At 42.7% G+C, this 22,305-nt stretch overlaps 3 protein-coding genes across 5 annotated transcripts; 2 read left to right on the top strand and 1 right to left on the bottom strand.

The window, feature by feature from the left end:
- Window positions 1-122: 122 nt before the first annotated feature.
- ndufaf1 (NADH:ubiquinone oxidoreductase complex assembly factor 1) lies at window positions 123-2,859 on the bottom strand. 2 transcript variants are annotated; one of them, XM_030044044.1, is made up of 5 exons: window positions 2,654-2,859; window positions 1,666-2,187; window positions 1,051-1,236; window positions 850-924; window positions 123-630 (listed from the first exon to the last, which is right to left on the bottom strand). In XM_030044044.1, the coding sequence occupies exons 2-5, from the start codon at window positions 2,158-2,160 to the stop codon at window positions 490-492; spliced, it is 897 nt and encodes a 298-aa protein (XP_029899904.1). In that variant the 5' UTR covers window positions 2,161-2,187; window positions 2,654-2,859; the 3' UTR covers window positions 123-489. The 2 variants fall into 2 exon arrangements, with proteins under 2 accessions (XP_029899904.1, XP_029899903.1); XM_030044043.1 differs by having other exon boundaries at window positions 2,666-2,858.
- Window positions 2,860-3,335: 476 nt separating this feature from the next.
- rtf1 (RTF1 homolog, Paf1/RNA polymerase II complex component) lies at window positions 3,336-15,192 on the top strand. Its single transcript, XM_030044032.1, has 18 exons — window positions 3,336-3,704; window positions 5,225-5,335; window positions 5,562-5,712; window positions 6,584-6,785; window positions 9,771-9,888; window positions 10,276-10,387; window positions 10,491-10,629; window positions 10,749-10,926; window positions 11,127-11,209; window positions 11,304-11,391; window positions 11,534-11,641; window positions 11,727-11,804; window positions 12,075-12,196; window positions 12,812-12,869; window positions 12,991-13,068; window positions 13,179-13,280; window positions 13,817-13,931; window positions 14,060-15,192. The coding sequence occupies exons 1-18, from the start codon at window positions 3,621-3,623 to the stop codon at window positions 14,164-14,166; spliced, it is 2,034 nt and encodes a 677-aa protein (XP_029899892.1). The 5' UTR covers window positions 3,336-3,620; the 3' UTR covers window positions 14,167-15,192.
- Window positions 15,193-15,599: 407 nt separating this feature from the next.
- golga5 (golgin A5) lies at window positions 15,600-22,096 on the top strand. Of its 2 annotated transcripts, XM_030044027.1 has the most exons (14): window positions 15,600-15,798; window positions 16,066-16,719; window positions 17,128-17,175; window positions 17,407-17,601; window positions 17,702-17,921; window positions 18,068-18,191; window positions 18,553-18,756; window positions 19,212-19,382; window positions 19,540-19,668; window positions 20,197-20,295; window positions 20,531-20,753; window positions 21,262-21,361; window positions 21,468-21,531; window positions 21,628-22,096. In XM_030044027.1, the coding sequence occupies exons 2-14, from the start codon at window positions 16,074-16,076 to the stop codon at window positions 21,706-21,708; spliced, it is 2,304 nt and encodes a 767-aa protein (XP_029899887.1). In that variant the 5' UTR covers window positions 15,600-15,798; window positions 16,066-16,073; the 3' UTR covers window positions 21,709-22,096. The 2 variants fall into 2 exon arrangements, with proteins under 2 accessions (XP_029899887.1, XP_029899888.1); XM_030044028.1 differs by lacking the exon at window positions 17,128-17,175 and having other exon boundaries at window positions 15,601-15,798.
- The last annotated feature ends 209 nt before the right edge of the window (window positions 22,097-22,305 follow it).

The raw sequence follows: 22,305 nt of genomic DNA, 5'->3' as shown, positions 1-22,305 counted from the left end.
GCCAAGTTTCAAACTCCACAATAAAAGCACCGCAGTTAGTAAAGATCTGAATGTTTTTATTTTGTAGAAGAGCAGCAGGAGACTGTCCTGTAATTTGTAAGCTACAACTGAACCTCTGCCTGCTTTTTTTACTGAAAGTCACTCTGGAGTAAAGAATCATCTAACAGCAATGTAAATCTGTCCAGTTTCTTGTTTGATTTTTTTTTTTTTCCTTCCATGCAGCTCACCTCTTTGTGTCACTTCAGTGTACAGAGCAAAAATGTTTTAATTCCCCTTGAAGCATCAGAGTACACAAAAAAATATTTATAAAGCATCTCTTCATTACTGATGCATGACCAAGAGTGACAGAAGTGGTGGTTCGCATCTTGAACATGTATCTTGTCCCTCTGAGGATGCCATGGCTCTCGTTAGCTTCCTCAACGGTCCCAGTATAACAGCAGCTTGTCGATCTGAAAACAGTTCTTGACGTGCTGCTGTAGTGCACTGCTCTCAGACCTCAGGGTTCCTTTTGTACACCTCATAGGCGAAGTCTTCAGTGTGCGCATAATCTTTACAGACGCCGACGTAATCAATCTCCAGCTGAAACGGACCATCTGCTTTATCTCCCAACGTGAAGCCAATGGTGTTGACCTGTTGACACAAACATGAAGTTACTAATGTGGCGGTAGAGACCAAATTAACCTGGCAGAGTGTCCAGGATTTAGCACTGTTCATTTTTATTCACTGTTCATTTGCACAAAAGAATCCTGTATTGCCATCATTAAGGGCTGCTTTAATGTAGGGCAGCAGTAAACACATGATCTTTTAAATTGCATGCAAATCCAAGAGTGTCTTTTTCCTTCTCTCTACCTTGTCCAGCCAGAGAGGATGTTGATTATCTTGTATTCTTCCACGATGTGTCAGGAAGAACTTGGAGAAGGGAATCTGCAAAGGAATGAGGAAAGTCACCATCAGGATCATCAGGACTCCCAGGCCAATTTCACATGAGGCTGAATCAAAATGTCACATTTAAGCAGCGTCTGACACTGATTTGCTTTGCGAGAATTGTACCTTGACCTCCTGCCAGTACGGTCCTCCCCTGGTATACAAGAAGTAGCTGTAAACATCGTCCTTCTGGTGGGAGAAGTACGTCTCTGCTGCGATGTTGATCATCCACGGGCGGCCGTCACCACGGATACGGAGATGCAGTGTGTTGAAGCTGGACCAGTCAAAGTGCTTCTTCCTGTCAAACGAAGCCTGGAGAAAGAATGTGTCTCAGTCCACCTACTGCTCACAATACAGGTCTTTTAGAGCTCAGAGCTTGCTGCTTTGGCTAATACCTTCACATGCTTTGTCTAACCAACAGAAACAGAGCTGCTTATATCATATCTGAACTCAAAAAGCATCTTACAGGCTACACAAAAAAACATTCATATTCTGATTTGATTTATGTTTGCTGACTGTTTGTGCACTGAAGTAAAGGGAGTTAAAGCATGAAAACTACTGAAAAGCTGTGAAATGTACTGGGACAAATCATTCAGACCTGCAAATGAATTAATGAACCACACTCGGGTTTGTTTGGCATGATCACATGAGCACCACAGTTTCCTGAGTTACTTGAGGTGAACCAAGTGCAAGAAACACTTTGGGATTCAATGCAGGATTTCACAAAAGCACCAGACTCACCAGCTGCTGCTTTGAGCGCATGGAGCAGTAGCCGCTGTATCGCGTCTCTCCATCCTTTGGAGGAGTGGAGCAGAGAGTCCCATACAGAAAGCAGGTGTTACTGTTTCTACCGAGCTTCAGGTAAACTTCACTCTGACCCCCGATCTCTCGGTCAGAGGACACGGTCCACTCCTCCAGGCTCTCCGGGCCTCTGAACTCCCAGATCAGCCGGTTCTGCTCCAGCATGTGCTCGATGATGGGCTTGCCCTCTGGACCCACCCAGCGGTCCAAAAACTCCCTCCTCAGCAGCATGAAGTGCTTTTTGATCCCCTCCACGCCTTTAGAGAAGTCAAACTTGATCTTCATCCATGCAGGGGTGTCATCTTTGGGCTGTCCGGGCCGCCTGTATTCACCCTGGATCACGGTCCGCCTGGCAGCACAGACCGGAGGGGCGGAGGGGAGCAGGAGCTGCTGCGGCTTCACCGGGGGGAGACGCACCATCCTCAGCAAGGACATGATACTGCTGAGACTCAGGCTTCACCGCTGGGACCAATCACAAAGAACAGACTGGTGACTGTGTTGTAGGCTCAAAAACACCTCAACATTAACCTCAAAGTCCCATTTGAATCACAAAGAAACAACATTCAAGCACAGTTTAGAGACAAAACACAGATTTGATGCACTGGGCACACTCATGGCAGGCTGGGATTAGAGCTGAGCGATATCAATAATACATCAATATCATGATAGACTGGATATTAGATTCTGCATATCATAATATCGCGATACAGCATTAAGTTTAATCTTATCCTGGTTTAAAAAGCAGATTTAAAGTAAAAGTGTGTCATTTTCTGCACACATTATCCTGTCATCACATCCACATGACTAACCACGGTCACAAATACCTTGCACATGAATGTCCTAAGAAAGCACATCACACTATCATCGAAATATTGTTATATTGTCCACACAGCTGAGGCTAAAGTAGGATATTCCTGCCTGGACGTACAGTTTGACTTACTGGAGCAAAAACAGGCGAGATGATGGAAACATCCCCGGCTAAACTCCCGTCAGAGGCCGCGACCACATTATTATCCAGAATGTTTTAGAGAATAATAACTGAGTTTACTGAGGTGTGAGTTCACATGCGCTGATCCAAGGTTGTCCGTGCAGCCGTGAGGAGCCGGAAGTGCCCGGGCTGCGTTCAGCACAGCGTCACATAGATCCGTCAAGTATAGAAGAGACACGGCCCTCCTCACTTTCTACTTTATTTGATTAAATCCAGGTCAAGTAATGAAGTATACATGTTTTTTTAAATAGAAAATATTCTGTAAATATCATTCAGTGTAAAAAATATAATAATACGTTACAATGAACAACACATGACAAAATGCAGGGAAAATTTAATCGTTTTTTGTCAGTCTGTGATTTCTGAGTTTTACATTTTCAGTAGTTATCAAATGTTTTTAAAAATGGAAAAGGGGGGTAATCGTCCAAGACAAATAACTGAATATGTATAATATTCAGACACAATAATAATAAGCAAATTATTTATGTAAGATGAATCTGCCGAAAAATTACAAGGGTGCCTCTGCTGAATGCACCCTCTGTGCACCAAGGATCTGTGTCCTGATTGACGCTCTCACTGACAATATTTAGTTCCCCCCTCTCGGATATATTGGTGTCCTTGGAATTTCCTACCTATTTTTCACCAACTGTGTAGAATCAAAAAACGACAAACACAAGCTGGAATGTGTGTTTTATATATTTGAGTGATCGCAATACGAAGTTGGTCTCAGCTCCGTGGGCGCCCTGACAGCGCGCATGCCCAGTAGCGCCTTTGTGTGTCTGCAGCAGAGGCCAGCAGCTCGGCAGATCAGCTCGGCAGGACTGGCTGGCGAGCCCGCCGCCGTGCACCGACACCCCGACACCCAGAACACACACACGGAGCTGGCAGGTTAGCCTCGCAGCTAATCATGGTGAATGTAAAGAAACGGAAAGGTCGTGTCGTGATCGACTCGGACTCCGAGGACAGCGCCAGTGATGATAATTTAGATCAGGTAAGGCTACAACTTTGTCCGTCTTCGCGATCGTTTGTTAAGTTGTCACACACACTTTGAGGTGAAGCTAACGTACGCTAACTGACGGAACGAAAGCTAACGGATGCTAACTGAAGAAACGAAAGCTAACGGATGCTAACTGAAGCAGCGAAAGCTAACCTGCAAGGGACTGCGCTGTGGCTGGCCTGAAAGTAGGCCTAAGTTAGCTTATTTACCGAGTAAAACACTCTCTCGGCGGTGTACAAGTCGTTCGCAAACAAACAAGACAACTCGCAGTTTATAAATGATGTTTTTGGTGGTTGTTTACGGCGGCGCAAATCAGATTGTTTCATTTCAACCGACCACAGCGCTGTTAGGGTGCAGCTAGCTAGCTTAGCTTAGCCAGGCTAGCGGTAACGTTATACACTGAAAAGAGGTACTAGCTCCCGTCGGGTAACGTGTATGTTGTCGGAAAACAGCACGCCACAGGCCTCGCTGGGTTCATTAGATAGCTGGGTGTCTGCTGTGTGCGGCTGTTAGCATGTAAACAAGTGTGTGAGATGTTCAGACAACACGAGTGTGTGTGGCGTCGCACTGGATTTAGGACCTTATGTCCCGAGTGACGTCATGGGCTCGGAGATAAAGTTCTATTTCGGTGTTGTTGACAAACAGCCGCTCGCAGGCTAACTCGCTTCTCCAAGTCACCTTGTCTGTCAAAGGGGATGCTGCTCACCAAACTCCGACACCCGGTGTGCTTTCACGCACGAATGCACATCTGGTGCTTTTCAAGGTGTTTGTGCCATCATTAGGAGTACAGACAAACAGGTCTGATGTGTTTAGGTGGTGAGAACACACCTATGCAAAAAGTAAATATATATTTTTCCAAATAGTCAGAAGGTTTACAGTTGATTGATGTCTGCTGGTGAGTTTTCTGCAAGGAGCTGCAGAGACAAGACGACCATGTTAATAAAAAGCTTAGTTTTTCTGCACTGGTTTTATGACCACCTCTTATCTCAAGTGTGCATTTAAGATAAGACTGGGCGATATATTTACATTATTAGTGGTGATATGATATAAGACTCCTTACTCTCTAGGATTTTGGATATTGTAATTTTGTGGTTTTAATGCATCTTGACATTTTCAGGCGCTCTGTTATTTGCCTCTACCTGCTCGGCCATCATATCCACATACTAATGATTCCTGATGATATCCTTGTATCTGTGTAATGATTGTTTAACAGGGCCCAGTCCCGATCACAGTGATCGGGGCTCGAATCCAACCTTAGGTCCTTTGCTGCATGTTGTCGCCTCTCTCTCCCCTGCCCTTCCTATCTCCACTGTGACTGTCAAATAAAGCAGAAATGCCAAATCTTTAAAAGCACCAGTAGTTGTCCCAACAATATTGATATTGAGGTGTTCGGTCAGTTATATTGGTATCATGATTTTATCCATATTGCCCGGCTGTTTTGTTAGCTATCCTGTGTTTTTGTTGTATTTGGATGCATTTCCATGATAACAACATCAGTGTCCTTTCGCTTTCAGGAGCTTTTGTCTTTGGCAAAGAGGAAGAGGGTTGACTCAGGTGAGCAGGAAGAGCCTGTTAGTAAGCCTGCTGCCTCCACAGACTCTGAGACGTCTGACAGTGATGATGAGGTATGATGGTAACTCCTCTAGAGATTGTCCTTCTCTTTCTTTCAATTTTGGGTAGAGTTGAAAATGGATGGCAATATTGTTTAAGCATATCAGAGTGCTCCTCAAGTATGAGGCACTAAAAAATCTGAAACACTTTCTGATTAGACTAAGACCACTATTTTATTTTTATTTTCCATTTTCAATTACCTGATAACTACAACACAGAATCTGTCAATGCTTTGTGTAGTGGACTGTTGGTGGCACCAAAGGTAAAAAGAAGGTTAAACCAGGGAAGGGGTCTGACAAGAAGAACGCCACAAAGAAGAGGGTGAATAAGGCAGCAGCGTCTGGCAGCTCAGATGGAGACAGTTCAGCTGAGAGCTCTGCACCGGAGGAGGGTAAGGCTCTGCAAGCTGTACACAGAGAAATGATGGTCTGCACGTTAAATGCTGCTGAACTCAATTTCATCCTTGTATTTCATCTTTGCATAAAATATCAGTCTTTGCACTCTTCTCCAGATAGGCAGAATGTCTTATCATTTCATCAGCTTGTGTCTTAGCAGGGCAAGAATCTCTTTAATTTCTAAGTAGAGGGATTTGTTTTGGTGGCACTGGCTCAGCCTAATATCTCACATACAATACAAAGCAACTTGTGAACTGCAGGTCACACATATCACCACAGGGCCACGTCCATGACTAGAATATTTCAGGTGGCTCGGATTAGGTGACTCACACTCTGATCCCTTTCATCCTGGCTGTATCATAGGGGAGCAACTAAGCTGGTATTTGGTTTATTTGTTTTTGGCCGCTCTCTGTATTGTATGCGGACTTCCTATAGTTATGGAAAACTTGGAAAAGTTATGGAATTAGAAAATCATGTATTCCAAGCCCAGAAACCACATGGAAAATATGCCCAAATAAAGGAAATGCTATGGAAATTTGTTCAGTGTTTTTTGGTGAAAGCTTGGCAGCAAGTAGTTGTACCTAAAAGGAACAATAACCCCAAAATACATTTTACAATGTCTTGAGTCCCAAGTCGCAGTTGTTCTTTGCTTGAAAACGTCCTGGAGCATCCAGTTTGGCCATTGCACAAAATTTCAGCATTCATATATAGACCTTGGGAAATAATGGTCTGGGAAATTTCACGTCATGGGATTTATTCTCGGAAACTGTGATGCCTCGTTCATAAAGACAAGGAACTGAAGTCTAAATGCTTTAAATGTAAATTGTCCCCGTGTGCTCTGATCCATGTCAAATTTGTCTCCATCAGGTGAGGTGTCTGATTCTGAGAGCAACAGTTCGTCCTCCAGCTCGGACTCGGACTCCTCAGAGGACGATGTGTTTCGGGACGGGTACGACGATGACTTGATGGGAGACGCGGAGGACAGAGCTCGGCTGGAGCAGATGACAGAGAAGGAGAGAGAGCAGGAGCTGTTCAACCGAATCGAGAAGAGAGAGGTGCTCAAGAGACGGTGAGTGGTGACATCGTGAAAGAGGAGCCGTAAGAAAAGTGACAAGTTATCCTAGATTTTTAAGTTCATGCCAGTCGTTAGTTGCTTTTCTTTCTATTTGTACATTATCCCCGGTTTTAGTCTCTTCACAAGATGCCATTTGCTGCTGTTCATTTTAAAAACAACTTCCATAAAGTGAGATAATCCATCACAGTAAAGATGAAGTCTTCATTTGGGTGTGTCGGTGTTTCTGGTTTATAGTAATTGCACTGTTTGTGTATTGAGTGTTTTCATATTAGTGTTGCACTCTGCTTCCTGTCAAACACCTGACACCCACAGGAAGAAGTGGAAGTCTGTACCGGGAAATAATCCCTCAAAATATGCCACCGTACTGACTTTATGGTTACAGCTGCGTCTTTTAATTTAGAGCATCTTTGGTAGTCAGGCAGCAGTTAATTTTGAGCAATGTGTACAGTGTAATGCATATCTTAAAAGCAGTGAAAGAGTATTTATTGAAAGCTTTCATTACTTATAGCATACATTGCCAAATTACAGTAGACTGGTTTACTTGGTGATTAGTTTAGTGTTTTTAAAGCAAAGGGTTTACATTTTATGCATCTTAATGTTAGGAGTACTTTACCAAAGACTGATGAGATTCGTCAGTAGCTTATCAACACAAAGGTGGGTGTTTTCTACTTGTCGGAAACCTGGCTTGAGTCCAGCATTACTGATTCTTACACTGAAACTGATAACTACTAGTAAGAAGGGGCCTTTTTAAAACGGTGAAGGGTCATAGTATTTATGAGATTGGACATACATTTTACAGTTAAATCAGGTGTGCTTGTTGAAAATGCTGGCATCCTATTTTTGGACGTATCTTTTCCTCGGATCAAAGTAGAGCTGGGCCCGATCTGATCCAGTATCGGTATTGTGTGACCATACTGATGTAATTCAGTCATCGGATATCAGACTGACGTTACCAATCCAGAAATATGAGAAATATGTAATAATATAATGTTAAACCCAAAGCCAATTGTTGTAACACATAAGTAATAATTAAACAGTTCCAAGATATCCAGTAGTCCCCATATTTTTTTTTTCTCTCAGTTCTGTGACTTAGATGTACATGCAAAGTTTGTACTGGACCATTAAAGCTTTTTTTTTTTTTGATGATGGAACTGTTGAAGCACAACAGCTGAACACTGACAGTGGAGTTTTTAGTCATAGAAAACAGCCACACATGTGTATCAGTAAATTTGAAGTCATAGAGAAAAAAAACTTTAGGAGTTGTAATCTTATGGATTTTTTTTTTCTCTCTTAAGCACAACACAACAGTTACGCCTTCTCAAATTCTTCTTTGTATGCACGTAAATCCTTTTTTTTTTTTTTTTTTAATAAATCACCAATTAAGAAATGCATCTGGTCATATTTTTGATACAGCTGCTGCAGTGAATAATATGGTCCCAAACACATTCACACGGCCATATCAATGTCATGGGCAACATTTATATATCTGCAAATCGGTATGTGAATGCTGAATGTGTTTTGAGCTCACAGTCCTCAAGCTGGTTTGTCTCTTACCTGTCTGACGGAGATCAGTGTGTGGAATGTCAAGGCTTTCTGTCTGGTATGTTGCCTGCAACATGTGGAGTCCCACAAGGGAGCGGTTTAGGTCTTTTCTTATTTTTGATCCCCATGAATGATATAAAATCTGCGCGCTCAGAAAATTTGTCATAATACACTGATGATTCTGCCATCTTAGTATCCCATAAGGATGAGGGCTGGTTGAAGAATTTTGCAAGATTAGCAACTGGCCTATGGCTACCAACAAGTTGTCTCTTCACCTAGGCAAATAAGAATTTATCACACCGAAGGTTGAGCAAGCTTGAGTCCTGTGGTACAGTTCTCAGTAGACAGTGTTTTCCTGCTAAATCCTCTGTTAATTACCTATGATGTGACTTGATTGCAGTGTGACTGGAAACAGTGTTGCTGAAGATTGTTGGCAAAATAAATGGCAGAACAAGATTCTTAGTTATAAGGGCCAAGTGTCTAGATGTAGCACGTCTCCAATTACTTTGTTGATGGTATGGAGGCTTGACCAAATTGCTGAAAGACAAGCTACAGATTCCCCAGAACAAATGAATTTGAGTTGTGCTTGGCTTGTCTCCAATGGACCATGGAGGTAAGCTGCATTTCCAGCAGCTAGGTTGGCTCCCTTTTGCAGACGAGGACAGTTCAGCTGCAGCTTGTCATAGTCCGTAATGTATACAGCAACAGAGCTCCAGAGTATTCAAATGGGTATTTCCAGAGAGTTAGGGATGCACATCTATTTCAGACCAGAGCCAGTATCGCTGACCTGTCCCTGCTTAGGTTTAGGACCAACATGGGTAAACTTTCTTTTAAGTGTTGTGGCACTATTACTCGAACATGTTACCGTCATGGGGGGTTAGAGGATAAGCGTTTTGGAAAATGAATGAATGAATGAATGTTACTGTCGCACATCAAGAAGACTGTTGACCTGTAGATCTCCTTAAGAAAAAGGGAAAAATCTGGCTCATGGAGAATTTTTAATAGCACTAATTTATCTAACACTTTTATCTAACACTTTATTGTATCATATGTGCTTGACTATATTATTTATTGTCTTTTTTATACATGTAATTGTGATTTGTGATTTTTATATAGGCTACATGTTATATATTTCATCAAGGACCACAACAGAAATGAGTTTGACTTTATTGTGCCATCACTGGTAGTGTGACAAAGATATTGCACTTTATGTCTTGGTTTTATTGTTGTTAAATAAAATTAACCAACTAAAGCAAATGCTAAACGTTTTTGGCAAACGGTTTGGCCTGTTGTTATTTAAAGTTGCTAAACAGACATATTTTTGTCAGCATATATTTGTCCTCTTCACCGACTGAAATAGTTGGCACACCTGCTCTAGAGTAAGGATTGTGGAATTTTCCTGCCCACGCCAACTCATATTTGATATGTTTCTGATAGGTTTGAAATTAAAAAGAAGTTGAAGACGGCAAAGAAGAAGGAGAAAGAGGAGAAGAAAAAGAAGCAGGAGGAAGAGCAAGAAAAAAGAAAGCTATCTCAGGTTCAAGACACACAAGTGGTGAGTCCAGTCTCATGAGCAGTTTAGGTACTTTAAGACATCTGTTAAGATAAAATGCATTTCCTTGTGCTTTATTCCAAAGATTGATGCAGTGGACCGCGTAGGCTCTGAGTTTATATCATAAGATCATGATAAGGAAGGAAATCTTTGTCACATCTGTAAATTCATCATGTTGACGATTCAGTCCATACGCCCTTTTTAAAGACAAATTTTGTGCCTAACTGAATTAATGAAATGGTGCAACGGTTGCCTTGTGTGCATGGGGATTTACTCTTTTCTCATTTCATACTCTCACAGACTTTAGCACTATACCAATGTAATGATGATAAGAATACTTCACAGGCTTGACATTGTCATTGTGCAACCTCAACCTGCGCTCTTCTCTAGGTCATGTCACATAACAAGGAGAGACGATCCAAACGCGACGAAAAACTTGACAAGAAGTCCCAGGCCATGGAAGAACTGAAAGCTGAGCGTGAGAAGAAGAAAAACAGAACAGGTTGGCACACTTCATATCTGTATATTCTTATTTCTGACTGATTTCGTTGTTTTGACCATGGAGTCCAATCAAAATGCTGATGTTTGACCTCTCTGGTGAGCAGCGGAACTGCTGGCTAAACGTCAACCCCTGAAGACGAGCGAAGTGTACTCTGATGATGAGGAGGAGGAAGAGGAGGACGATGACAAGTCCTCAGTAAAAAGCGATAGGAGTTCACGCTCTTCATCTTATGACGATGATGAGTGAGTATCATTTCATTCAGAGATTTAATTGCCACGGTGACTGTTAATTTAAAGAACTTAACTTAACATTATGTGATACTCGGCTGAGCAATACGTCTTTACTTGGCGCCCGCTAACAGAAAAGAGGAGACGCCACCAAAGTCCCAGCCTGTTTCTCTTCCGGATGAGCTCAACAGGATCCGGCTGTCCAGACACAAGCTGGAGCGATGGTGCCACATGCCCTTCTTTGCTAAGACCGTGACTGGCTGCTTTGTGAGGATAGGGATTGGGAACAGCAGTAGTAAACCAGTTTATAGGGTAAGCTGGTTTCCTCAAAATTTTTTCTCATTCAGTACGCAAATTTGTCAAAAAATTATCTTGTATTATTGTGATCTGAATATATGAAGGCCAAATCTTGTGCTGATACAGCATTTGAATATGAATGTGTCTGTCTTCTTAAATAAAGGTTAAATGTTGATAATACCTGTAAGAATATTGTTTTGTTTTACCGTTGAAAGGTCGCTGAAATAGTGGATGTGGTGGAGACGGCAAAGGTGTACCAGCTTGGATCAACGAGAACAAACAAAGGCTTACAGTTAAGGTAGGAGACTGAAGCTTACTTTAAATTGAGGACTTTCTCTTTCAGCATCCCCGTTCCCACAAATGGGACCTCTGATTTTGCATATCTTCCTCAGGCATGGTGGCGACACACGGGTTTTCAGGCTTGAGTTTGTGTCGAATCAGGAGTTCACAGAAAATGAGTTCATGAAGTGGAAAGAGGCGGTAAGTGGTCCTAGAAAACCTCAGATTATGAAGGCGAAGTTAATTTCCTCAGGGGCGAGAGAGTTGAAAGGATATAGCTGATCTACAAAGTTAGATCACACACACACAAATCCATGTGCTTAATGTTGACTCTCCTTTGCAGATGGTGGTTGCTGGGATGCAAGTGCCGACTCTTGATGAAATCACCAAAAAAGAGCAGTCCATCAAAGAGGCTCTAAACTACAAGTTCAACGACAAAGACATAGAGGACGTAAGTCTTTTTCTCATACGTTCAGTGGTTGCCCCAATCACACTGTAGGCGAAAGAATTTATGTTATGTGTGTTTTTGTTCACAGATTGTCAAGGAAAAAGACAGATTCCGGAAAGCACCACCAAATTATGCCATGAAGAAAACTCAACTCCTCAAAGATAAGGTACTAATAGAGAAATACAGTCAGTTCAGTTCTGCCTATAGGAATCTGTGTTGATGGTAAAAACCATAAAGTCCGCTTTTAAATTTGTACCTGGAAGGATATTTATAAATTCTGGGAACACTGCCCCTAGCCTCTAGCCTTTTCAATCTGTGGTGTGTTACGTGTTCTTGTTAGTCAAAGCTAAAACTGGGAGAATAATAAAAAAAAAAAAAACTTTTGGCAGCAAAAGGCTGGCGTTGATGCATGTGCTTTTTTATGTTTTGACCAAAGGCCATGGCAGAAGAGAGCGGCGATGGTGATAAAGTGAAAGTGATCCAGGATGAGCTGAATGAGCTGGAGGAGCGGGCAGAAGCACTTGACCGGCAGAGGACCAAGAACATCTCTGCCATCAGGTTCGCCAGTTACTATTATAGCAGCTTTGAAATCATTCTAGAGTTATAAATGTTGATTAAAAAGGGGAAAGGTCCCGAAAATACAACATCACAAGACTTTTGACCCAAAACTCTGGATATACTGGCAATATTGGCATTATAACTAAGTGGTTAAAGACAAGTAATAGAACTCATTGAACAACCTCGTAAGTTCATAAAATTACATCACCTCATTGTAATGCAGCCTTTACACTTAGGCCATAACCACAATATAACGATATCCCAAATTCCATCCTATATCCAGTCTCACATCACAATATCGATATAATATTGATATATTTCCCAGCCCTGGTTTTACTTTCAGGTACTCTGAGCTCTTTTTGCAAACAGCTCCAGCCCACTTAAACTGATGGACCATCTGAAAATTACTTAATAGTTTGTATTAATGGAAATCCTAGCTTCTTTATGGAAAATGTTATTTGGGCTACTGTACTGTAAATTGGCATGTTTATTGCTGCTACAATAAATGAGGAATTCCATCTTGATGTTTTTAAAATACACCGTCATTAACATCATGACCCTTTGTTTAGGAGGAGAATGTTTTTGTTTCACTCTGTAAATCTCTTCCTCATCCAGCTACATTAACCAGAGGAACAGAAGCTGGAACATTGTGGAGTCTGAAAAGGCTCTTGTGGTAAGGCCTCACCTCGTCGAGCCTCACCTGCATACCTGTCTATTCAGCTGTGACGATTGTTACTATAAATGTCAGCGTTTAAATCACCTGACTTTGTACTTGCCTGTTTACTTTGTCCCAGGCTGAAGGACAAAATGCCAAGAACCAACAAATGGATCCTTTCACTCGAAGACAGTGCAAACCCACCATGGTTTCTAATGTAAGATTTCTATAGTCATGCACTGTAACGCTTTCTGAGGTAAGATATGTAAAGTGCACTTAAATGCCATGGTCAGCTGAGTTTGTGTCCATCTGCTCTTGACTCTTCAGGCCAGAGACCCATCAGTCCATGCAGCTATCCTCGCTCACCTAAACCAGAAGTACGGCTCAGGGTCAGGGCAAGATCCCAGCTCTGCAGAGAAGAACAAACTGGTAAGGACGAGAAGAGGAGAGAGACTCATTCAGATGGAAGACACTGGTTGTAGCCACTCTAGGTCCAAAGTTTACACATGTGTCACGCAGTCAAATCATGTGTTTGTGTTATTGTCATTATCGTCTCTGTGCTTTATACAGCCTGCTGTAAAAAGTCCTGTAGATGGAAAAGGAAGCTTCCAGGCAGAGAATGTGAATCAGGGATTTTTAGTTATCAAATTATTCCTCATTGTTCCTCAAGGAATCATTTCAGCCCTTTGCCCTTTACTGTAATGCAGCCTTTAAAACCAGGAAAAGACATCATCCATGCCATATCAGGTTATTACAATATGATATTCCAGATGATATCTAGTCTCAAATCACAATACAGATAAAAAAAAAATCAATATATCAGCCAGTCCTAATTGGAGGGCATTGAAAAGCTTCAAAGTGTTTAATTGGCCACTTGGATCTTTCATTTTCAATCAACGTCAGTGCATTTTTCAAAGAGACAACTGACTGATCTGACATTTCATTTTTTTTTCTGCATCTTACAGGGTCAAGCAAGCCAGAAAGACAAAGATGTCCCCAAGCCAACCAGTGACCTCTCAGAAGACCTTTTCAAAGTTCATGATTTTGATGTCAAGATTGACCTCCAGGTTCCCAATGCAGGTGTGCTGATCTCCTGTGTGTGTGTGTGTGTGTGTGTATAATGTGTCGCTGAAAAGCAGCAATATTTGCCACCTGTCATACTAGTTTTAGAGCTGCGGGTCATTAATTTCACACTTGTTTTGTTGCAGAAGCAAAGTCTCTGTCTGTAAGCTCCAACGCCCTGCCAGTGAAGGACGGCGCCCCCCGCAGGTCCCTCAACCTGGAGGACTACAAGAAGAGGAGGGGGTTGATCTAACGGCAGTAGCCGCCCCCCCCTCCCCATTCAGAAACCACATTGCATGTGTAGTCGGCTGCGTGCGTGTGTGAGTGTGTGTGACTGTGTGTGTGTAAGAGAGAGAGTGAACCAGTGAATGAGAGAGCGTGAGAGCGAGTCCCGGGCGAGCTGTTTGAATGTTGATCCAAGAGACTGTTTATCTTAACACAGAGGACATACTGATTAAAGCAAAGACAACATTTTTCTCAAAGGATCTCTCTAGGAAGAAACTTGTCCAGACTTTTTTTTTTTTTTTTTTTTTTTTTTTTTGCATTATTACGCACAAACTCATAATGTTGAGTTGTGTTTTTCTTGGTTATTTTATGTATTTAACTTTTCTCCCCTCTTTCGGATCTTCTGGAGTTCACTCCTATTGTGTCCTGTTGTTTTTTTATTTTTTATTTTTATTGGTTTGTTTTGTTTTGTTTTTTTGTAAGGACACAGCGCTTGTGGATTATTACCTTGAATATGGACACTATCTTATATGATTTGAATTGTGTTACTCTGAGATTACTGGACTGGACACTTAATGGCGCTGACCAGCTTTTTTCACCAACACTGAATTACTGTTGTAAATATTTTTTCCTAAAGGTGAGGGCATGTAGACTTGCGGTCCATCTCAAGTTTGCCGGCTCTCGGTCTTTTGCAGAGCCGCGGATGATGGAAACTCCGGCCCTCGGTTCACACATGAAGATAAGTAAAGGAACTTGGCGTAGCTGGTTCAGTACACGTCATGTGGGCAACACGCGTTGCTTTTTAAGTCTTTGAAACAACCTGATTTAAGACGAAACCTTTTCTATGGATGATTAAAAGCGTTGGTTCATTTTGGTTATCTCTAGGTTGTTTGTTCATGAGGGGAAAAAAAAAAACCTCCCTCGCCCCTATTCCCAGAGCAGATTCTAAGTGTTATCAATCGTGTCCATAGTCAGTTCCTGTATTGATGTGGCATGCCATGTAAATATGCATTTTGGAGTGAGTGCGAAAAAATAAAGAGGCACTGTTTCATAAGTTTTGCGTGCATTTGTCTTATTTATGTTCTATTTTAAAGATTTATGCTCCATTTTGAAAGAAATGTGTACACTGTGGTAATACCTGGGGCAAAAGATTGCTGTGGATGTTATTTGGATGTTATATGTGTGTTAAAAGTGAAGGAGTGGATTAATTTTTTGACAGACGTGTCTGCAGTGATTTAAAAAAAAAAAAAAAAAAGTAATTGCATATTTCCATAACCTGCAGGTGTATGGTGGCGGTGTTCCCATCTTGGCTGTTTTTTTTTTTTTTTTTTTTTTTTTTTTTTTTGTCGGCAGTGTTTATTCTTACTGAGTGTGAAAACACAGAGCGGAGGGGGCGGGTCTATCCGAAGCAGAATGGTGCAAGCTCATTGGCTTATTTTTGATCAGGCTCCGCTGAGGACGCTCTGTTGTTGGGTCCTCGCCCGCTCGCAGAACTTCCTGGGCCACGTATTGAGGAGATGAGCACCGTCCCGTTTGACAGATAATGACATTTGACAGTGACTTTCCAAACGGCATCAGACCCCTCTCCTGTGCAGCAGCCGGACCCGGGCGGTAGCCGAGAAACCCGAGACATCCCGCGGCTCGGACGTCGTTTCTAACGGTAAGGCAGCGACATGTCGGTGGTAGCGGTGAGCTAGCTAGCCTGTTAGCTGCAGGAGAGGCTTGACTTCATAAACCTCCTGTGTTCCGTGTAACTGTGATAAAGTCGTGGCTATCATTAGTTGTGTGGTAACTGATGCATGCATTTTATTTTTTTGCTTAAAGTATGTCATGTCACAGCCCGTCTGCTTTTATGTTGTTATCTGCCTAGCATGCTAGCTGTGCAGGAAGCTCAGCTCAAATTGTTCTAGTTTGTTTCTCCCATCAGGATGCAGAATGTCTTGGTTTACTGACTTGGCCGGGAAAGCTGAAGACTTTCTGAATAAAGTGGACCAGGGAGCTGCCACTGCCCTGAGCAAGAACCAGGGCGGCACCTCCTCCTTCGCGTCCTCCTACCGAGCAGACGCCACGGTCTCCTCTGGGTACGGCGGCGCAGAGCTCAGCACCGACACAGCCGGGACGCAACACGCCTATGCATCCTCCAAAGATGCACCAAGCTACATCGCCGCAGCGGCTGGCAACATCAAGAGATCCAACGCCACCCTGCTGGCCGGGACAGCCAACGTGCCCGGCGGGGGCGGGGGCGGGGGCGGGGGCTCCAGCACGGCCAAAGCCTCCTCTGGCTTCGTGAGGCGCAAGAAGAGCGAGCAGGACGTGGACGACGACATGCTGTTCGACTTCCTGAACAGCTCAGACCCGCCTGCCGCTGACAGGAAAGATGCCAGACTCAAAGTGTCGGTTCCAGTCACCGAGGCCCAAAATCCGCCACCTCCTCCCCCTGCCACTGCTCCTCATTCTGTCCCATCAGCTCCCTCCACTCCCCCCTCAACCCGGGGAGTGTCCCGGGCCTCAAGCCTCAGCTCTCTGTCCACTCACAGCATGAAAACATCTGAGGACGGTTCTGCCAGAGATCAGAGCCAAGGTATGAAATATCAGCTGCCTTTTGATTGATAAGACCCCAGATCACTGCCATGTTTGTCTACAGATCTCAGTTTGGTTGTTTTTTCTTGGATTATATTATGGAAATGTATATGTCTGGCATAACAATAATATCCGCAAACACATTGGTTTTTGATATATGTTAGGTTTAAGGTGCTAATTGTGTTGTATTTCCTTTATTTGTGAAGTGAATTCAATTTATGAAGAAAACAATGTGATCTACAAACAAGTCACTCAGAGAAATTCTTTATAAATTAGGAGACTAACATGTTGCTTAGTCAATTGTCGGCTAAATATTGTTAAAATTGCCGCAACTAAACAATATGTGTTTTGTTTTATCTATATGAAATGGCAAAACCATATTCCTGGGGATGGATGAATATATCTGCAGACTACCCATATCAGCCAAAATCAGCTTTAAAAAGCAATGCCAGTATCGGTACAGTATTTTTCTGCTTGTGTCACTTCATACAGCTATAAAGTTATCTTAACACTGGCCTGTTGTGATTCTTATAAAAATTCACATCAGTATTGGTTGTTATAGGTTGGAGGAAATCAGATACCAGTGGTGGTCTCAACAAACCATGTCAGTGCATCACAAGTTGCCCTCAATTAGCCTTTATGTCTCAATGATTTCTTTGTGTTTCTTTCTGTTCCCCGCCCACCTCAGACACACCTGAGAGCTCCGACTCTGGCTTGGCTGCGCCTCAGGAGTCCAACAGGCAGGAGCCTCCTCCCACAGAGGAGCCACAGAGCCAAATCCTGTCCAGTCTGCGTCTGGAGAACCAGCTCCTGCGCAGTGAGGTGGCCTCACTCAACCAGGAGATGGCGTCACTCATCCAGAGAGCAAAAGACATGCAGGAGGGTAGGTTGTTGAAGAGATGAGGCTGAAGCGCAGCACAGGGATGATGATGATGATGCACATCTCTCTGTGTATTGACTTAAGTTTCTGTCCACCCCTGTAGAACTGAACCAGACTCGCCTACGCGCCGAGAAGTGGAACTCGGACCAATCTCGGACGGACCGGACAGTGAGGGAACTTCGGTCACAAGTTGATGATCTGACAGAGGCGCTTTCTGCTAAGGACGGTCAGCTCGCGGTCCTCAAAATCAGACTGGATGAAGCCGATCAGTTGCTGAAGTCTCGCAGCTCTGCACTGGAGGAGGCACAGAAAGAAAAGTCAAGGTACACTGAATTTGATCTGGAATACAAAATGTGGTCACGGCAGCTTTGCAGTATTATTGTCCCTGGCACATCTGCCTTTTAGATCATTTTTACATATGTTTTTTTTTGTTTTGTTTTTTTTTTTTTGTTATTTTCCGGTTGTTTAGAATCCTACAAGACCACTCAGAAGGGAGCAGCCTGCAGTCCCAAGCTCTTCAGACGATACAGGAGAGGCTGCGAGAGGCAGAAATGGCCGTCAGGAGTGAACAGGACAGCTACCGGCAGATGCAGGTGAATGTGCTGTAAACAAAAGCCCAGTCTTCGTCTTTGCGTTTCATTGTTATTGGAAATTCTGACTGAAAAAATAGCACAGCAAAATTCATGAGTGCATATCCCAAGGTGAGTTTAGTCTCAGATACACTGTAAAAAAAAAACTAGACTAGACTGATCAAAGGAAAAAGCATATGCACACACTTAATCTGCTCCCATTAAGCCTGACTTATTTATCATTTTATATCTCAGTGTCATCAGGGCTTAAAAAGATATTATTCACTTTAAACCCTGCACAGGTAAATCTTGCTTAAAACCAAATTTAACATGAGTCTTTCTTTTTATTTAATGTTAAATTCAGATTTTTTCTTGTGTTTCACAGAGTGAATATGCTGCCCGTCTATCCAAAGTGGAAGCTGAGAGGCAGGTGCTGGCAGAGACTGTGACCGGAGCCGAGCGGCGGGCGGCAGAGGAGAAACACAGGGTCGACGACCTCCAGCAGCAAGTGAAAAGTGCCAAAGCTGCGGCTGAGACCACCAAACAGGAGTTACAAGACTACAAGCACAAAGCGTCACGCATCCTACAAGTAAGTCAACAAGAAGGTAGTGTCAGACTCCAGTTGACTTGTGCAAACAAACGCTGAGACCAAAGATCATATGATGTTCCTCAAGTGAAAAATCATCATTCTCCAGCCATAATTTTTTAATAAACTGATTTACGTTTATTCAAAGTTTATTAAAGATTGTGTTTCCTGTCCCTGCATACCTACCTATACTGATAAGATGATTAGATTCATGAAAGTAAAACTTATAACTAAATATTATTCAAGTTTCATTTAATACACTGCCATTTTCATGTCATTACCTGTGTTTTTAGTGTTGAGAAATGAACATTATGTAATCTTTTTATCCACAGTATATCTTATAGTGATTTGGAATTAAATATTCCTCTGAGATAATGGGACTGTCGGCATTTACTGTCAGCAACAGCATGGTATAATATCACTAACCCAGCCTTCTCTCTTCATAAATGTGTCTGTAGTCCAAAGAGAAGCTGATCAGCAGTCTGAAGGAGGGCTCTGGGCTGGAGGCTCTAGACGGTGGCGGGGCCACAGCTCTGGAGCTGGAGGAGCTGCGTCATGAGAAGGAGCTACAGAGGGATGAGATCCAGAAGCTGCAGGGCCAAGTGCAAACGCTTCGATCAGAAATACAGGTAAGATGGTGAAAACGACCGGGTAATGGTGAGATAAGCACGTTTCTGACTGGAGAATCTCTGTTTTAAACCCCAAGATTGACTGAAAAACTCTGGCTTGATGAAAGTGGGGAAAATTAGAATGAAATTCAGCTGCACGGGTGTTTTTCTCTCACAGGATTTAGAAAATCAGGCCCTGATGGAGGCGGAAAGCTGGCGGGAACAGCAGTTGGAGCTGCAGGAGCAACAGGCCGTACAGAACAGAGCCAAACAGGAGGTGGAGGCTGAGGTGGAGCGCTACAAACAGGTGAGGGGGACTAATGATTTGCTAAATGTCAACTATAGAAAATTAAAAATGTGTTTTTGCAGTTTTTTTCCATTTGCAAAAATTGGTGCCCTGGAATATATCAATGTCCAGGACAAATGGGAGAGAGTCCCGTCAAACCATTCAGCATTCTCTCAGATGGCCAGCAGGGAGCAACGCCACTGCTCCAAAAAGACATCTGGTCCCATAGACGTCCATGTTAAAATGGCTAGTTTTAAAGCAGAAATGGACATATATAGCCTGGTTTTAAAAAAAAAAAAGTTTTGGTCTCTATAGCTGATTTCCCCCACCATTATAACTGAATGCTGGGTGAATTTTCAGATAAGTCATCCGTTTAATGATTTCAAGTAAAAAACAGTAATTACTGGATAATGGAAACTCTGTTGAACATAGAACTCAATTTCATTTTTCATAGGAGACTTTGTTTTTAATGTGTTTTACGGTTCTGATCAGATCCCTGAGCTGTGTGAGGAGGTAATGAGATTTTTTCCCCTCCTACATCTGTTTCAGGAGCTGCAGTACTTGGAGGAGGAGCAGCACCGAGCCAAAGCCTCCCTCCAGAGCCGGATCAAGGACCGAGAAGATGAAATCCAAAAACTCAGGAACCAGGTAAACCACTAAATAGAATGCATGCAGATTTTCTGGTTGGTTGTGTTTTAAAATAACATTTAGTTGATTAAAATCATCGATATTCTTACCTAAAACTGCTACCCTGCGCTTGTTTGCTGTAATTACCTTGGTTACCTTGTAACCAAGGTGTTGCGATTTGACAGCGATAATATTGACGTACAAAAATGCCAGAAATGGCGCTCGTCTCCATTCTAATACCACTTTACTCTTCCAGTTGACCAACAAGGCTCTCAGCAGTAGCAGCCAAACAGAGCTGGAGAGCCGGCTGCACCAGTTGACAGAGACACTGATCCAGAAGCAGACGATGCTGGAGGCTCTGGGCACCGAGAAAAACTCGCTGGTCTTTCAGCTGGAGCGTCTGGAGCAGCAGCTGAAGAGCACTCAGGGAGGACAGAGTGGAGGGCCGGCCATCAACATGGGCAATTTAGAGGGACCAGGTAAGTTAGAGAGTTAAGATCAGGGGCAAAATTGAATATTTACTGTAACAGAGGGCAGTGTTAAACATTTAAAGATCAGTTTCATCAAATTGTCTTTACTCAGATAAGCTGATATCCCTGTAGAAATCCTGACATTTAGTTAGAGTGCTGTTATGATATAGCTTTGACTTTGTGCAAATATCAAGGGTACAGGATGTCATTGTATGATGCTCTGGCACCATCTAGTGGTTATCACTATCAATGCATGGCGACATGAGGTCGGGAGTTAAAAGCCAAATAGAATAACATTCATCATAATTAGAGGCAGTATTTTTACACCACAGCACATCAAATTAGAAATGTTTAAAGGCGCTACAACTGTAGTACCAAGTCCAGCAACAACCATGGGAAACAAGGCTTTAGGTTACACAAAGTGCAAAGAAATCTGACAGGCTTGGCTATCGGAAGAGCTTGAAATATCATCTTACTCTGTCAGACAGGCATTTACTTTGCTGTGTTTAACTTCCAGGAGCCAGACAAAGAAACACACCGGTGCTGTTCAGTGACCAGGACAGCCCAGGAGTGTACGGCAAAGTGCGCAAAGCAGCCAGCACTATTGACCGTTTCAGGTGAGCTTTGTAACGTTTCTCACCCTTTACTGTACAAAATCTTCACGTTGTCGTGCTCTGCAAGGCATTTCTTTTCAATAACAAATGGAACCTCCTGTCATTTCAGCATAAGATTGGGAATCTTCTTGAGACGCTACCCTATAGCCAGGGTTTTTGTTATCCTGTATATCGTGAGTATTTCATTAAAAAACACAGCATTTTTCATTATATCAATCATGTGATCACAGGACAAAATGAATAACTCTGCAATGAATTCTCCTTCACAGGCACTACTGCACCTGTGGGTCATGGTTGTTCTCCTGACATACACACCAGAAATGCACCACGGCAACCCTGACGGAAGATAGGAGGCTTGAATGTTGGAGCTGGGTGATTTAATGATTTGCGTCCGTTAACTTCAGCGTGAGGACGGGACACACCGCTGGAATATGGGTCAAAGCTAGCATACTCTTTCCGGGACCTGACTCTCCCTGATTTGCACAGACATGCTATGGATTTGCGCTAGTTTCTTAAATGTTATTTTCCAATCTGACGATTCATAGCCGACAAGAAGCGTTATGCAGATTTGCAGGAATTTACTGTACTGGTGGAGCTGATCCTGGGATAATAAATCAAACTTGATCTCACATTCTTCCCTCTCATCACCTGCTTTCAGACATTTGTTTGTTTTCCTGAGAGATTGTATTTAACACTGTAAAAAAGAGTCTTTTAATAAACAAATTAGAAGAAATGAGACATGCTGCTTTTTTTCTATTTTGTCATCCTTTTCTGGGCCACACCGCTTTGCAACTTTTATTTTATTTCTTCTTGTGAATGTTTTCTAATATTGCTATTAATGTTGGTGTGTGTGTTTGGGGGGTTATTGCAGTTACAAGGAGCTACCATAGCCAAAATCTGTCATATCTGATGTTTTCATGTATGCAGGATACAGTATAGGACTTTTT

Source organism: Myripristis murdjan, chromosome 22, assembly GCF_902150065.1.
Source record: "Myripristis murdjan chromosome 22, fMyrMur1.1, whole genome shotgun sequence".
NCBI classification, from domain to species: domain Eukaryota; kingdom Metazoa; phylum Chordata; class Actinopteri; order Holocentriformes; family Holocentridae; genus Myripristis; species Myripristis murdjan.
The sequence above is the reverse complement of the archived record's forward strand: the minus strand, read 5'-3'. Positions and strand labels throughout refer to the sequence as shown.

What these genes read in the sequence shown, in the direction of transcription:
- ndufaf1 (XM_030044044.1), bottom strand. Translation starts at nt 2,160, where the DNA reads ATGTCCTTGCTGAGGATGGTGCGTCTCCCCCCGGTGAAGCCGCAGCAG. An exon ending in CGTACTGGCAGGAGGTCAAG is followed by an intron (nt 925 to 1,050) that starts GTACAATTCTCG and finishes ATTCCTTTGCAG; the next exon opens with ATTCCCTTCTCCAAGTTCTT. An exon ending in ATCCTCTCTGGCTGGACAAG is followed by an intron (nt 631 to 849) that starts GTAGAGAGAAGG and finishes TTGTGTCAACAG; the next exon opens with GTCAACACCATTGGCTTCAC.
- rtf1 (XM_030044032.1), top strand. Translation starts at nt 3,621, where the DNA reads ATGGTGAATGTAAAGAAACGGAAAGGTCGTGTCGTGATCGACTCGGAC. An exon ending in TCATCTTATGACGATGATGA is followed by an intron (nt 10,630 to 10,748) that starts GTGAGTATCATT and finishes GCCCGCTAACAG; the next exon opens with AAAAGAGGAGACGCCACCAA. An exon ending in AACAAAGGCTTACAGTTAAG is followed by an intron (nt 11,210 to 11,303) that starts GTAGGAGACTGA and finishes TATCTTCCTCAG; the next exon opens with GCATGGTGGCGACACACGGG.
- golga5 (XM_030044027.1), top strand. Translation starts at nt 16,074, where the DNA reads ATGTCTTGGTTTACTGACTTGGCCGGGAAAGCTGAAGACTTTCTGAAT. An exon ending in AGCACTATTGACCGTTTCAG is followed by an intron (nt 21,362 to 21,467) that starts GTGAGCTTTGTA and finishes CTGTCATTTCAG; the next exon opens with CATAAGATTGGGAATCTTCT. An exon ending in TTTTTGTTATCCTGTATATC is followed by an intron (nt 21,532 to 21,627) that starts GTGAGTATTTCA and finishes TCTCCTTCACAG; the next exon opens with GCACTACTGCACCTGTGGGT.